Here is a 15,660-nt window from a genome sequence, read left to right on the forward strand (position 1 = left end):
CCTGCCTGCTCGTCCCGCGTGCTCTGGGCGTGATGCTCCTGCTGGGTGCCATGCCCAAAGCGCAGGATGGGAGCGGTCGGAGCCTCCTCCTGCCACAAAGGGTACTCAGGGGATGGCGAAACCGCCTTCCTGTGGAAACCTGTCCTCTGCCTGACTCAGTAACACGGGCTTCCAGGCTGCAGGAGGCAGCCCACGAGGAGGAGGTGCTGAAGGACTTTGCGTCTTTCCGAGGCCAACGCTGGGCAGCCCAGCACGTCCATGTGCACAGCGTGGTGGTGTCATTGCCCTCGTTTGCCTCTTGCTGGGAGTTCCCAGCGTGGCACACTGCTGGTTTCTCTTCCTGGTGGCACATGAGCAGGCGTCTCCGTGCAGCTGCTGTCACACCCCATGCGTTGGGATGTGACATGGAGAGATGACGTGAGGCAGCGCTGCCCTGCGGATGGGCTCAGTTCCCTGTTTCTCCTTTCTATGTGGTTGTCTCTTATCAATGTGTTCAGGGAAATTGCTGATGGAAAGAAGCACCCGGTGGGACCTTGGGGGCAACAGTGCAATGTGGTTGTGCGTCCCTAAGGAAAACAGGCATATGTTTAAGTGGGACTTTGCAATCTTTGATAAGCTGCTCCCACTGCCTGTGCCTCGGTTTCCCCACAAGTGGAAAGGCAACGGGGAGCTGGAGCTCTGTGTGCTGCCTTTGCAGTTTGCTTTGTGCCCTGGGCTGCATCCTGCCCTCTGCTCTGCTCACCTCCAGCTTGGCAGCTCTGCGGTGCAGTCCTGGTGCAGCCCTGCTTTGTGCCTCGTGCTGCTGTAAGTCATGTAGCAAAGATCTGCTGTCACTTGCTTCCATTCTAAGAAAAAAAAGAAAAAAAAAAGATAATGCATGCATATAAATGCCAAAGTGTTAATTCAGAGATGTTTTGCCCCCTCGAGGGGATCTGATGCTTTGTGTTTGCATTAAAAAGAATTAAAGCAGAGCATCCCTGAGAGCATTTGTACATGGCTGTGCCCTGGAGCAGGGATGTGGTGAGGCTGGAAGGGGAGCAGCCTCCCCTCCCTCCGTGTGCCCTCAGTGTGCTGGGATGGAGGGGCTACGTGAGATCCTGATCTGGATGGGTTGTCAGGAGTGCTGCGATGACATTAGGAGCAGCAGCACCAGAGAGTGCCCTTTGTTGAAGGTCTTTGAGTAAGTGCTGGGGGTCCTGGGGGAGCTGGGCTTGCCAGAGGTGTTTGGGAGGGGAAGGATGCAGTGGGGCCATGGGGAAATGTGAACGTGGAGCATTGGTTCTGCTGGGAGGCAGCAGGGCAGGGGCTGGACCCAGGCTGGGCATCGTGTGGTGTGAGGTCACGTGGGGTGGAATTATGGGGTTTGTTAGAAAATGCAAATCCGTGGAAATACATTTGTGGAGCTTCCCCAGCCTTGTTCCCTGGGCCTCCACCCATCCCAGCTTATTGGGAGGGAAGGTGGTGAAGTTCTCATTCTGCATATAGAAAATTCCCATTGTATCCCAGCAGCCCAGTGAGCCATGCTGGGAGCCCAATTCTTCTATGACTTCCAAAAAAAACAGCCCCACAAAAGCCATTTTCTCCTATTTTGTGTCTGAAATGCTGCTTTCCCTTTGTGGATCGGCCGAGCATAAGTGGTGGCTCATTATCTCCAGGCAATGCCTCGTCAGCATCCCTCTGCCAAGAAGAGATTTTTTTCATAGCAGAAATTATTACACGTGGACATCATAAATGCAGAAGAATACCCTGACAGAACTGACTTTTTTTTTCCTCCACTTGCTTTAATTATCCAAATATCTCTTCTCTTACTGGCTGCTGTGCTTTACATCTGATTGGCTGTCCTCTGCAAGCAGGTGGATGTTGTCCCTGCACCCATCTGAATTGGGATGCAGAAGGGAGAGGGAAAGGACTGAGTGAATGGACACAACGGTGAGTGGCAGATTGTCATAATCTCCCCTACAGTAATTGGGGCTGCTCAGAAATCCTGTTATTTGGTTGATTTTCCAGTGAGCTTTGCTGTTGCTTGCTGCTCTTAGGAAAGCTGCCTGCCCTCACAAAGACACCAGTGCAGCTGTTGGAGCTGTTATGCATCCTGGTTTTGAGGAGATGCTTACCCTCATTTCAGGCAGCCCTGTGCTCTCCTTCTCCTTGCATGGAAGGATTTGGGGCACAGAAGGGCTGTGCTGTGCAGAACCATGAGCAGCAGCCCTTTCCCCATGGCTGGATCCTGTTCTGAGTCCATCTGAGTTCTGCACTCCATAGGGCAGCGTTGGTCTCCGGTGGCATCGTGCTCTCCCCATTGCCACTGAGCTCTCTCTGAGTGCTGGGACAGAGATCCCCAGCTTTCCCATGGTGGGATGCAGGGTGTCCCCAGCAGGGGGATGTGGTGTTGGGGCTGCACAAGGTGGCCCTTTGACACTCACAGAGCAGCCTTTCAGGATCCCTCTCATGGAGGGCTGCCCTCTAACCAGGCGTCCTCCCCCAGCACAGCGCATGGAATGCAGTGCACAAAGGCCCAATGTTCTGTGCCATAAAGCCCCACTTCTTCTGCCCACCACAAAGGCAGCTCAGAGCTGGGCACTGCTTCCACGAAAGCATTTGGGCTTCCAGAGGGAGAGGGGAGGTGAAACCTGACGGGGTTTTTCCTGTTCCAGATGTGCATGCTCTGTGCTTCTGAATGGAGCAGGGAGATGGGAAATCCACGTGTCGTGCCCTGCCTTGACACCCATGGGTGTGCCCTCCTTACCCTGCTCCAAAGTCTTGCCAGCTTTATATATAAAGAGAAAATTGAGAAATAAAAGCTCAAAAGGTTGGTGCTGGGACACATTGGTCGGCCCCTGGGCTCCCGATGGCAGTCCTGAGTGTCCAGTTTTACTGGCAGCTGGGAAAACATTCAGCATGAATTTCTTCCTTCTCTTCTCCTTGGGAAAGAAAAGAAAAGAAAGAAGAAGAAAATAAACCATTGGAGCTTGCGAAGGGTTTTCTGTTACACCGTGAAACCTGCGTGCCTCCAAACAGCCCTAAGGCTGTGCTGTTCATCTGCCCATCTGTCTCGTGTCTGTCTGTCCCCTCTCTTTAGGGGTCTGTGTTCAGGAGCACTGGCTCCCATCTCAACTGCATGCTGCGACTTCTCCCAGGCCACAGATTTTTTCATGCTTTCCTTATTTTCCTTGCAAGGAGGCCTCAAGTTCCTGTGCTGAGCAGTGAGGGGTGTGGGCATCGCCCTTTGTGTCCGTGTGTCCATCCCCAGCCATCAGCCCTGGCTGGGAGTTACCTGGGATGCTCTGCAGCTTCAGGCCGAGCACAAGGGAGGATGCTACAGAGGTGGGACCCCTTTGTGCCCTGTTCCCAGGGCGTTCCCAGGCAGGGTTAAAGCTGACTGAGATGCTAGGATGAGGGGTCTGGTTCTGTCCCATCCCATCCCTGTATCCCTTCTTTGTTGAGAGCTAAAAGCTGGCTGGCTTCGGTGGAGTTAATCGCTGAAATGGAGTTGAGCAATTGATGTCGCTGCATCAAAATGTTTCCTCCTCCCTTCCCCCCACCTCCCCCAAAAATGAAATTCCTGGCGTCGGCTCAAAACGCAGCTCCATTCTCACTGTGCGGGTATTAAACTGTGGCTCTTTTCTTTCAAGTCTCTGGATTTTTATGGGCACAGCCGGTCTGTTAACAGGACTTTTTTTGTGGTTTCGACGCATTTATATCATTGACCTTTGCTTTAAGAAGTGTCTGACAGCCCTTACTGGGCTGGGGCTATGAAAAGGAGTGTTGTAAGGGGGCTTTATTCTGTGGAAGCAATGACCACAGGCAAAGCTTTATATTTGCTGAGTGATTTAATTCTTGCACATGCAGAACCTGGCTCTGTGCCATATGTAACATGTTGAGAAAAGGTCTGCTTGAGAGCTATTAAAACTAAACTTTCCAAAACCTTTTTCTTTTTGTGTGTGTGTGTGTGAAAATAGCTTTCTTTCCTGTTATTTTTAAGCTAACAAGGGGATGCTGCCCCAAAATGCTCCGCTGAGTGGAGTCAGTGGGGAAATAAACCTTTAAAAAATGACGTGGGAGTCTGAGGAAAGGTGCAGGAGGGTGTCATGAAAGTACAGGCGTGATCATGGGGTGAGGGGCAATAACACGGGGCTCTGGGGCTCTGGGAACCCCCGTTCTGTTGTTTTTCCCTTCTTGGCTCTGCCCATCCCCTGCCCTCTTACAGGGATATCTGCCCAGTGGTGGCCAGAAGCGAATCAAAACAAACTGCTTTCTGTTTGCTCTCGTTGTAAACGCCGTGACAACGTTTGGATTAACATTGGGTCTCTTTAAAAGCTTTTTAAAAGTCAGACATTCAGAGCTGCTTCATGGCATCATCCCTTTGAATTCCGCATCTGCCCGCTCCCATTCCGGATAATGGTCTGAAGAGCCAGGAAACGTCGCGTTGCTTTTGCCTTCTTGTAATCGGTCCATTAAAGGTGCCTGAAATTTTGTATTCAGCAAGTGTTTAACTGTGCAGCCTCCCGGGCTGACTGCTGCTTTTTGGTGTGCCTTGGAGTGCTTCCTCTTCCTTTAGCAAGGGAGAGAACAACAGAAATACAGAATTATGTTAATTCCTTCCCATAACATCCCAATCTAGTGCGTTTCAATTAAAAACAACACATCAGCAGCGCTTGGAGCTGTTTGGAGCCTCAGCTTCTGTTAGTTTGAATCGACAGATTTTTCCGGGGGCTTTCAGGAACAAATTGTGTGGTGCTGCACTTCCCCAGGAGGAGTGAGGGAGAACAATGGGATGCAGATGGGCGGGCATTGCTGAATGCTGGGGGAAGGAAGGGGGAGCCCATGGGTGCTCCGTGGGTTGTGGGGACCACACTGAGCTGCTGACCCCTCCTCCTGCAGGGGACCGACCCGAGCAGCCCCTCTCATCACGTGGAGTCAGACCTGACGGCCTTTAAAGGTTGCTTGTCATGATTTTATGGTTTCACTGCTTGTTCCTCTCTGTGCAGTGATGGGAGGTGCCGGTGCAAAGTCGGCATGACGGACCTGAAGTGTGACCGGTGCAGTGATGGGTACTACGAGGCCAACGGCACCTGCGAGCCGTGCCAGTGCAACAACCACTCCAACACCTGTGACCGCCGGACAGGTAAGGACACTGCCTTCCCCTCAGCACCACACCTGCGAGCTTGGACTCTGTCTCTTTTCCCGTTTTCACTCAGATCTACGCTCTCACCCCACTGATCTGCGACTTTGTGCTCTTAAGTGCTCAGGATCATCACCGTGAGGCTGAAATTAAGATGTAGGGCAGGGCTGGAGGGAGTCTTGTTCCCAGTGAAGCTGATAAAGGCTGTGTTATTTGCTCCAGGCTGCAGTGCAGAGCCTTTATCCTGCAGTCTCTATTGGAAATCAGTGCTCCATTGTTCTCCTGCACAAACACACAACACGGGCTCTTAAGGAGCTTTTGTTTCACTGCTGTTTACCTGGAAACATATACCATGCTGGCAGTGATGTAAGGTGACTGTTATTGCCACAGATAACATAATTAGTGCTGGAAAAAACTGGCAGCGTCTAATTACTATTGCCCACTTCTTGTGAATTTGCCTCGTTTGTTTTCCTTGATGATCCCTTTGGCCATCTCTTGTTCATATGGGTGCTGATGGGGTGCAAGTGTCGAGGCACCTGTGCTTGGATGGTGTGTGGGAGGGCAAGGGGTGGGCGAGCTGTTTCCACTCCCCACTGCAAGGATTGCTCCTGGAGGAACATCACTGTGCAACCGGTACAGTCCCCACGTAGCAACAACACTCACCCTGTAACGTTCACATTCTCATCTGAACTTCCAGATTGCAATGAGACTGTAATATTTATCCAGGAGCAGTCATTTCAGAGATGCTGCCCTTTCTTTGATAGCTGACAGAGAGGTGGAGCTTATCAGTGTGGTGATCTGGGGCAGCTTTGGCACCAGTGTGTCTTCCCTCTCCTGCAGGATGCCCTACTCCTGCTTGGCAGAGCAAGTGCTTCTGTGGGCATGTACCAGGTTTGCACTCCTCAGAGTTGAATTCATTCATTCCTACTCTGAACTTCAGGCATGATTATATGTCCTCCTGATAATGCAGGATATGAGCTTGTAGCTAAAGCCGTGCACACATCAGCTGTGGTGCTGATTTGGAGCTGGCTGTGTGGGTTTTGTGAAGGAGTGAGATAATCTGCTCTTCCTTCTTCTCCCACGATGATCCCCTACTCTTGATTCAAACCCCAGCACAGCCCTGGCCTCTGCAGCTCTGCAAAGAAAAGCTCTCGTTTCAATTAATGAGCTATTGTTGATCTGACAAAAATCCCTTTTTTCCCCCCCTTTTCCTCCATCTGCTTTATTTGCTGCCGGAGATGGGGGAACCCAACAAAACCAGAGAACAGTCGATTAAAACGAGCTCTGATGCCTAACAAGTAACACAGTGCTCTCAGCCTGCTCTAGAGACTGCACTTTGTGTGACCTCCCCAGCTTCACATCAACTGTGTGCAGTCTTTGTCAAATTTTCAAGGTTTTTTTCTGCATTAATACCGTCCTTTGGGCTCCCTCTGGCGGCTCCTCACCGCCTGGCTCAGCTCAGCTCTGCCCAGGAGGAATATTTAGAATTATTGGGCTGGAAATTGGGCAGCCAGAAGTCCCCGTGTGGCCCTGCTTCCTCCGCTGTGACCCTCGTGCCTGGCGTTGGGGCTGTGCAGCTTTGGTTGTATCCAGCTGGGGTACAGCCAACCCTGAGCCATCCCCAGGGTGTTATCGGGGTGGGAAGTGCCATTAATTATTAAAGCTTTCCACACTGATACTCAATTGCTGTGCACGGCTGAGCAACCTGCTGACTCATTGGAAGTGCAGCCATTTCACAGGGTTGTGCAGATGAACGTTGGTAATTTCCACAGGCAAGAAAGACATTGGGCTTGAAATGACCACAGCTGAACAGAACACACAGGTGTGAGCCCAGGTTTATGCCCCACTGAAGCCTGCAGAGCACAGTTCAAGGCATCCTCAGTGCTGACAGAGCATACTGGCTTTCCAGGGGCTGCTCTGTACTGGGCATCCTGGTGGATGGAGCATCTGATCGAGGGCTGCAGCTGTGGGAACTGAGAGCAGGAGGTGGTTTCCCCTCTAACTCTGCACCTCTCCCACAGAAGCCACCAGCTCGTGTCTGGCAGGCTGCTGGGAGCAGAGCAAACAGCGTGTGGGAGCTGATGCCAAGCAAGCATCCTGAGTCACCCGGCTGCTGCCGGTGCTGCCGTGCATGAATCAGCCACTTCCCCAATTCAGTAGCTAACCAAGGTTTGCTTCGTCTCCATGGTGCTGGGCTTGGGATGCTGAGCTGCAAAGTCATCGCTGTGCGAGGAGAGGAGCAGGAGCCGTGCAGTGGGTTTGCATGGGAACCAAACTGCTTTAAAATTAATGAGAAAATCTGCTGTGGTTATGTTAACAATCACCATTAACCCAGTTCAGGATGTTAGATGTGGTTAGGGTTGATAGGAGCAGCGCTGCTGGCATAGCTCTAGGAACCTCCCTTGGTACTCAGAGACACAGTGGATATACGTGTAGTGCTAGCCTGGGTTGCTGCAAGGAGGTTGTTGCATTTTTAGAGTCTTGTGCAGGGGATTTAATCAAATAAGCATCCCTCAGGTCAGCACCACCTCCAAAAGGAGCCTGCTGAATTACAGGGTGTTCCTGTTGATGGATGGTCTTGTGGTTGATTTTTCTTTCTCTGTTCACAATAATATCAAAATGCAATTTAGAGGGCCATTGGGACACAGCCTCCATGAGACACAGCCTGTCAGTTTTCTGATTCAGGGGCTTCCCCTGGAAGGTCTCCTCTGTCCCCGCAGGAAGGTCACTGATTGCTGCTGGCTTGTGCCCATGACAAATGTTCCTCCTGGGCCAGGAAGGGGGGAGCTCAGTCCACACGGGTGGGACGCAGCTGTTGGCCCCCACAGCAGTGCAGTGGCATTTGTTTAACAGCTCTGAGGTGTGGGAACACAAAAGGGGCAAATGCATAAGCTGGGGGGAACTCCCCTTGCAAAAGTGGGGGAGTTGAAGCATCCCCTTTCTGGCTCGCTGTCGCAGGTGCTGACCCAAACCCCTTCTGTTGGGGAATATTTAATATTGATAGTCTGTGTTTATCTGCACTGACCTTGAGCTGTGGGCACCTTTGTTGGGGCTACCCACTGTTTTACATTATCTGTGTGTGTGGAACACTGTCAGAAGGTCATAAGAGTCCAAGGCAGGTCCTAGGACTGTGTTTTGGCTGGAGGGCATCCTGAATCACCTGTGAGCTCTGCTAATTTTGAGCACACCATGTGGGTTCATGCTCCAAATGTTCTGCTCCAGTTCTGCCTCCAACTGGCTGCTGTCCTCTGTCCCCAGGCACCTGCCTGCACTGCCAGGGCAACACGGAGGGGAAGCACTGTGAGCTCTGCAGGAATGGCTTCTACAGGAGTGCCCACACCTGCCACCGCTGCCCCTGCTCCACCGTGGCATCGACGGGCACCTGCCGAATCCGTAAGGCTCTCCTTTTGGCCTGATTCCTCTTGGTCTGAGCTCTTCTCAATGTGTTTCAATTAAATTGCTGCTCAGTGTGCGACAGCCGTGGGGATGGCTTATAGCTGGTGGGTCTCCCTGTGCTGGGACCAGGGCACCTTGCTGGAAGCAGTGCCAGCAAGTTGCTGCAGGTTGCTGACGGCCTCGATCCAGCTGTTTCCTGAAATCAGCTGCTTGAGATGGACACGTTCAGGAGCAGGCACGTTTGCTTAGCAACGTGTCGAGCATGCTCTGTGATGCTGGTATGAGACATCAGAAACCCACAACGCTTTCCCCCCCACCCCCCTAGAAACAGATAATGATGCAATGAAAGAATTCTGTTTTTAGCTTCAAATTTGAGATTGATTAACCCTCAGTGGTCGCTGATGTTTGTCTTAGTGGTTCACAGTCAGTCCCACAGAACAAACCCCACAGTGAGGGGCTGTGGCACACACCTCTTCTGCTTTCTGTATTCTGCAGAGCCCGGTCAAGCTGCCCCAACGTGTGACAAGTGCAGAGTTGGCTACACCGGCCCCAACTGCAACCAGTGTGCCAACGGCTACTATGACTCCGACAGCATCTGTGTCAGGTGCCAGTGCAATGGGAATGTGGACCCCACGCTGTCCCCCAGCATCTGCAAGCCAGAGAGTGGCGAGTGCATCGGGTGCCTGTACCACACTGCTGGCTTCCACTGCCATGAGTGTGAGAACGGCTATGTCAGGGACCCCGAGGGCACCAACTGCACCAGGAAAGGTAAAACGTGCTTGGGGGTGGAGCCTGCTGCCTGCGTCAGATGGGCATGAGCTGCTTGGAGGCTGGGGAAGGGGTGCTGGTAATTGCTCACGTGGTTGGTTTGGACCGAGGAGGGAGCAGCTTTGAAGTCTTCTAGGGGAAACAGAGAACCCCATGCCTCCAAAAGGGCTGGCTCACAGTGGGATGCAGGAAGACTTTCTTGGGGAGCTTTGTCCTCCGTTACCAGAATTGAACACAGCCAATATTGAAACAAGCAGCAGCAATGCACCTGATGTGCTGCTTGCCCTCAGCATTCTGCAGATATCCTGAGTTTCCTACACAGGTCAAGGCAGTGTGCTGGGGAGAAATCTACTTGCAGTGCATTGAAATGTAGGTTTTCAGATTTCCAATGCTTGGTGCATTTGAGCTTCTAGTGCCCAACGAACTGCCCAGATCACAGATTCACAAGATGGCTGAGCTTGGAAGGGACCTGTAAGACCACCAGGCAGCAAATGAATGCCAGAACATAGTGGTACTTGCTCTGGGGTCTCTTATCATAGAAACCAATAGAAACCAGTTTGGTGGTTATCAGGAAGTGGTTCCTCATGGTGGATGTCCAGCTGCATGCATAGATACAATTCCAGTGCTTTTATGTGTTAGGTGAGAGAACATGGAGTTCGGGAAACGTACCTGGGCCCAAATTCATCCATGTCATCAACAGAGATTCAATCCAGATCTTCCATTAGGAACTAATGTGGTTTTTACTCCCATGCTGCTCTCTGGAGGCGCAATCACCGAGCCCTCTGTGCAGGGAGATGATCAATACAAAGAAAGTTGAATGCTCATTAGCTCTAACTTTGCAGATGCAGGGTTGGAAATGACAGTTTTGCATTGGGTCATCCATTATCTCCCTCTGCACAGCTCTGCCATCATACAAAGAACGACGTGACCTTGCTCCATTAAAATCCATATGTATGGTTTTGCTTGTATACTTGCAGTTTTCACTGCAACTCAATTTATTTTAAAGCCAATTCCTGATGTGGGGGAAGACTGTCTCTGTTCAAAAGGACGGGGACACATGTTCATCTAGCTTTCCTATTTCCTTGACACCTGTTTTTTCTCTTTCTGACAGTTTCTTTCACTTGTCTAAAAATTGATTTGCTGAGGTGCTGTGCATTAACCAGGTTAGCATGAGATCTTCACAAACCACCGGTGTGTTTAAGTGACCTAGTTCAAAGTGTTTTCTGGAGTGAAATCGCCACCAGATCCACAGATGAAATTGTCAGGTTCTGAGGCTCTGGTAAGCCATCAAAGCTGATAAGACATCACACTTTGCACTGCCTGGGCAAGGCTGAAACCAACCTCAGCCTTCCACAGGGACCGTTCACAAACCTTACCAGGTGTGATGCTTTTGCAGCCGACTGGGAGAACACTCAAGAATCACATGGGATGACCGAAGTGGAGGGTTTGGATGGCTGCTGATCCTGCTGCAGTGATGAGGTGCAGCAGGACACAGAGGAAACCTAAACTGGGGATGCCATCCTGCAGAGCATCGCTGCCTGCCTCGAGTGCTGCCGGCTCCCCACAGCTCATGAGTCAGTGGCAGCTTTGCAGAGGCTGCGGGTGAGCAGAGCAGCTGGATGTGATGCTCATGACAAAGCTAACAAAGCTGCCCACTGAGTGAACAGCTGCAGCTCTCAAGGAGCAGCCCTAGGACATCTGGAGGGCTGGCACAGCCTCGCCAGCAGAAACAGGCACCCTTGTTGAGGCCCAGAAGCTGCAGCCCGCTGTCAGAGCGTGGCACTGTTTCCTGTGATGTTGTCATCGGTTCCAGGATATGTTTCCACCCAGGACACCCTTGCCAGCACTTAGCTGGTGCTGACTCACAAACAAGGCCCTGAAAAGTCCTGTTTCCTCACTGGTGAATCAGCCATTGTCTCAGTTCTGTTTTTGCTAATTATAGCTACTGGCCGGATTTGCCAAGAACTAAGTGTTGACGAAGGAATTTGGAAAGAATGACTGAATTCCTCATGCCCTTCTTCCAAAGCTGTATCCAGGAATCTCTTGCTTCCATCACCTTCCTTCCTACTACTAGATTCTGCCCATTAACCCATAGAGAAGTGCCTTCTGTCACCCAGCACGCTGATCATCCTCGTCAACCTAATGCAGCACCTTCAGTGAAAAGAGAAGCTGCTGCAGGGAGGACTCGAAGCAGAAGCTTGAGTTAGGTGCACGCTGCCTCTTTCAGAGGAATTTCTTTCTCCATCACCTGAGCTGGGAATCCATCAGCCTGAAGTTAGCTCCTGGGCATTTCCCTGAGGGCCTGTGGCTGGAGGCGTGCTCAATATTAGCAACTCCTGTTGCCACTGGAGATGCAACTTGGTGCAAAATGACTCTTTCAGAAGTGACTCCTCTCCTCAGTCATCATTAGCAGGCTATCCAGGAGAGCTGAATCAATACCGTGCAGCTCCATCAGCTGTAATTGCTGCAGCTGTAAGTGGGTTTCAGATGAAGTTGTGTTTCTGATAGCAGAAACAGAAGTGGAAGAGAGACGGAAAGAGGTTGCAGAGTCCTGGGTGTTGGGTACGTTTTGATTGATTGAGGTTTCAGCTTCTGGAAGATTCTTACTGCCTTGGCTTGAGAATCTAAAATAGATTCACGTGTGAAGAAAATCCTTCATTATAGTCACATTTTGAAAGATAGTCCAGTTCTTATGGTGCTTTGTGAGGCCTCACGCTCACTGGGTTTGAAGAAGGCTTAATCACTGTGTTTCTCACTTGGGAGATCTCCAGTGTTCCCTTCTGGCTGTCTCCTAGCTCTGGGCAGGGAGTTTGCCCTGCAGGGAGGGCAGCTCCTTGGCTGCCTGTGCCTGAGGCTGCTGAGGAGGGTTGTGTTGGTAGGGCCCTTTGCTTGTCCCCATGTGGTTGTCCTTTGTGTGTGGACATGTGCCCACAGCTGAGAGTGAAACAGGATCTGGGCAAGGAGAGCACACAGAGCATTCTTTGGTTGTAGTTCAGCTATCTTCTGCCTCTGGTTGTCCCAAGTGGGGGAAGTTCCTTGAAGTTTCTGTATGACTTCATTTGAAAGCAGAACTGGGATTGTTCTGCCCTTTTACATACCACAGTGTAACTCAGCAATGTGACAGCAGAATGCTGATGGGGTCATTGTTTTATTCTGACCTTTCACAGGTAAGACAAACATAAATCCTACCTGTGGTGTTCTGTGTAAGGTGCATGGTGCTCTGCCAGCCCCATTGCTCCAGTGAGGCTCTGCCTTTGTTGGGCTGAAGCACGAATTCTTGCTGTGCCTGGTGGAGTCCCATTTTCATGTGCTAAGTATGAACTGGACCAGGTGGGTTGCTTTCATCACGAGGTCATGTATCTAGCATTGAATCTTGGCAAGTGCACTTGTTATCCGTGTTTGGATAGTAAACTTATCTGTCCATCACCGGATTTGCTCAGGATCTCTGCCGTCAGGGAGCACTTAGCACACAGATTTATTTTAAAAATCCCTGGCTAACCTTTTTTTGTGAGCTATTTTGAAAAGCATCTAGCTTTAGCAGTGTAGATTTGATTGGCATAATGACTGTTACATAAGAGTGTGTGTGATTGCAGTTCATCATGCTTCTTTATTGACCGCATCTGTATTTTTTTTGTTTTGTAGAAGCCACTTTTGGCCCAGAAATTATAGAGTTTACAAGTCCTGCTCTGAATGCTAGCAAGGCAACGTCACTTCCAACTGCAGTGATAAACAGTACACTGTCACCAACAACTATACAGACTATATTTCCTTTAAGTTCTTCTGACAATAGTACCTCTGCTTTTGCAGATGTTTCTTGGACTCAGTTTAATATAATTATTTTGACAGTCATCATCATTGTCGTGGTCCTACTAATGGGCTTTGTGGGTGCTGTCTACATGTACCGTGAGTATCAAAACAGAAAACTTAATGCTCCTTTTTGGACCATTGAACTCAAAGAGGACAACATCAGCTTCAGCAGCTACCACGACAGCATCCCCAACGCTGATGTTTCGGGGCTGCTGGAAGATGATGGGAATGAAGTCGCACCGAATGGACAGCTGACGCTGACGACTCCCATGCACAACTTTAAAGCTTAGAAGAGGAAGCAATCCAGCTGTTCCAAAGTTGGCTTAAAGAAGTTACAGGGCTTGTTGAAGGGGTATCAGGATCCGTGCCAAGGCTCCGTGCAGAGGAATTTGCTCTTCAGATACTCTTAGCTGGGCATGCTGTAGCTCGCAGGTGAACAGGTGTAGCACGTCCGAATTTCAGGTAATGTGGTAAAATGCATTCGGTGTATTGTTCTCTGAAGGACCCATATAATTCACTGTTGGTAAAGACTCAGTTATGCTGATCTTAAAATATCCTTTTTATGAAGCAGAGATGGGGCAGCGAAAGCAATGCCCCATTAATCAGAAGCTACTCTGTTTCCAGCCAACCTAACGCTTATGCCTGCATCTTCAGCTTGAAAAGTAGCTTATGAATTAACAGTGGATTTTCAGGAAACAGACCTTTGTGAAGGCTTCATATTAGTTCCTGATGTGAATTTGATGGAAAAGGAGGACAAAAAAATGGGAAATGATTGTTTGCTGTACTACCAAGAGGCAAGTAGAGGAGTGAGTTGCACACTTGAACAAAAGTCACCATCAACAGTTTCCACAAAGCTGGGAAACATGAAAAAATATCACAAAAATATTGGAGTTAGGGAGGAGAGTAAGCTTTTCCCTTTCTGAGTATTTATACAGGGTGATGATGCTATTAAAACATAGCAATCCACTTTTTTTTTTTTTTTTTCTAGAAGAGGTTAATGAACTTGTATAGTTTCTGTGCAAGGGAAGACGACAAGACATCTCAGGGTTGCTGTGTACAAATAAAAGCTAGGCTTAATACCCTACCCTGATAGCAATGGTGTGTTCTGTATATAAAATGTAATATATATTCTTGGAACTGTATTTGTAATTATTTGTAAAAAAAGAAAAAAAAAAGACAAACAAACAACCAAAAAAACAAAACAGCAAAGGCGTGGACCCCTCCCCAACCTCCTCTATTCCCCAGTCATATTTTATCATCTAGATTTTAATTGTACAGTGGTTAGTGGCATTGTTTAAAAAGAAAAAAAAATGAGGTTGTTTAAAATACTGTAAATTAGAAGGCAATATTGTCAGAGCTGGGACTCTGGCAAACACCCACTGCTTAAAGCTTTTCAACTTGTGTGTCATGGAATAACTCGGTTTTTTTTTAGAGAAAACGTGAGTGCTCCCTACTTGCATCTGTCAGATTTCCCTATTCTTTTTAATACAGAGTAAATCTCCAGTGTTGCCACGAGTAGGGCCTGGGGGGTGTCCAACAGACAGGTGTATCTTTCCGTTATTTGTTTTTAAGTCTCTGTACAAGATGCAAGTACACTGGCATGGATGCATTGAGAGCCTGCTCTCGATGAATGAGAGTGGATGCTTCCTGAAGTGGATGCTCCTCATGCTGTGGGATCCTGGTGCCGTCCCTCCCACGTGGGCACAGTGATGGTGATGGCTGGGTGCAACCTGCTGGTTTCTCTTGAAGGACGAAGGCAAAAGTTGCCTAGATTTGGGTGGAAATGGCTTTCAGCCACAACACTTGCAGAAACCAATCTGCACTTCTGGCCTTAAAAGCTAGAAAGTGCATGGGTGCTTTCAGGAAATTCATGTAGCACAAGGTGGTGATGTAGAATCAGCTGTCAAAAGATCTACAGTGGATCTAGGTTTTACAGGTTCCCCTGGCAGGCTGCTGGCACAGAGAGAACAGCAAATGGGCAGCATGGTATGGGGAAATCATGCTGTGGGCACCTTGTTGGTAGTGCTGGGCCAGCCCCATGTAAATCAATAGCATTATGCTGAATATGCACAAATATTACACCCAACTCACAGCCAACCTCCAAAACAAAGCTGATCTCAGTGCACATTGGTGCTCTGCAAGTGACTGGTGCTGAGGAGGAATGAAGTACCTGCTGAGGGTCAGCAGGAGCTGCCTGATGCATCCTCAGAGCCAGGCAAACGTAAATATTTCTCAGCGTGAGAAATGGTAGGAGGAATGTGGTGATGATTTATTTGCTTTCTGGTGTTGCATGGAGGCTTTTCTTATCTTCAGAGACTTTTGGGGAGGGTTAGGGAATAGGTGCTTTAAACATAAGCACAAAGATGCCACTTCTGCCTCAAAAGCTTGCTGCTTGATTTAAAGGTGAGGCACAGCAAGGAGGGAAAATAGCCAAGAGGATGGTGAGAGGAGAGTGTGGGATTGTGTAGAGGCATGTGGAAAAGCTCCTGCTGTCTGCTATGGTCCCATAGTTCCTCAAATTGGGCTGAAGTTTGAGCAGTGCTACATTCAGTTATGGAACGGAGGAA

General features: G+C 49.5%; 1 protein-coding gene across 1 annotated transcript in view; it reads left to right on the plus strand.

The window, feature by feature from the left end:
- MEGF9 (multiple EGF like domains 9) overlaps window positions 1-14,493 on the plus strand; it is a 32,415-nt gene extending 17,922 nt beyond the window's left edge. The window contains exons 3-6 of the mRNA XM_065737607.1: window positions 4,989-5,125; window positions 8,381-8,515; window positions 9,014-9,286; window positions 12,929-14,493. Of these exons, the coding sequence (XP_065593679.1) occupies window positions 4,989-5,125; window positions 8,381-8,515; window positions 9,014-9,286; window positions 12,929-13,383 (1,000 nt within the window). The 3' untranslated portion in view covers window positions 13,384-14,493. The remainder of the gene's footprint in view (window positions 1-4,988; window positions 5,126-8,380; window positions 8,516-9,013; window positions 9,287-12,928) is intronic.
- Window positions 14,494-15,660: the final 1,167 nt, after the last annotated feature.

This window comes from Cyrtonyx montezumae, unplaced genomic scaffold (assembly GCF_038088225.1).
Source record: "Cyrtonyx montezumae isolate F1298 unplaced genomic scaffold, pur_monq_1.0 scaffold_20, whole genome shotgun sequence".
Lineage (NCBI taxonomy): Eukaryota > Metazoa > Chordata > Aves > Galliformes > Odontophoridae > Cyrtonyx > Cyrtonyx montezumae.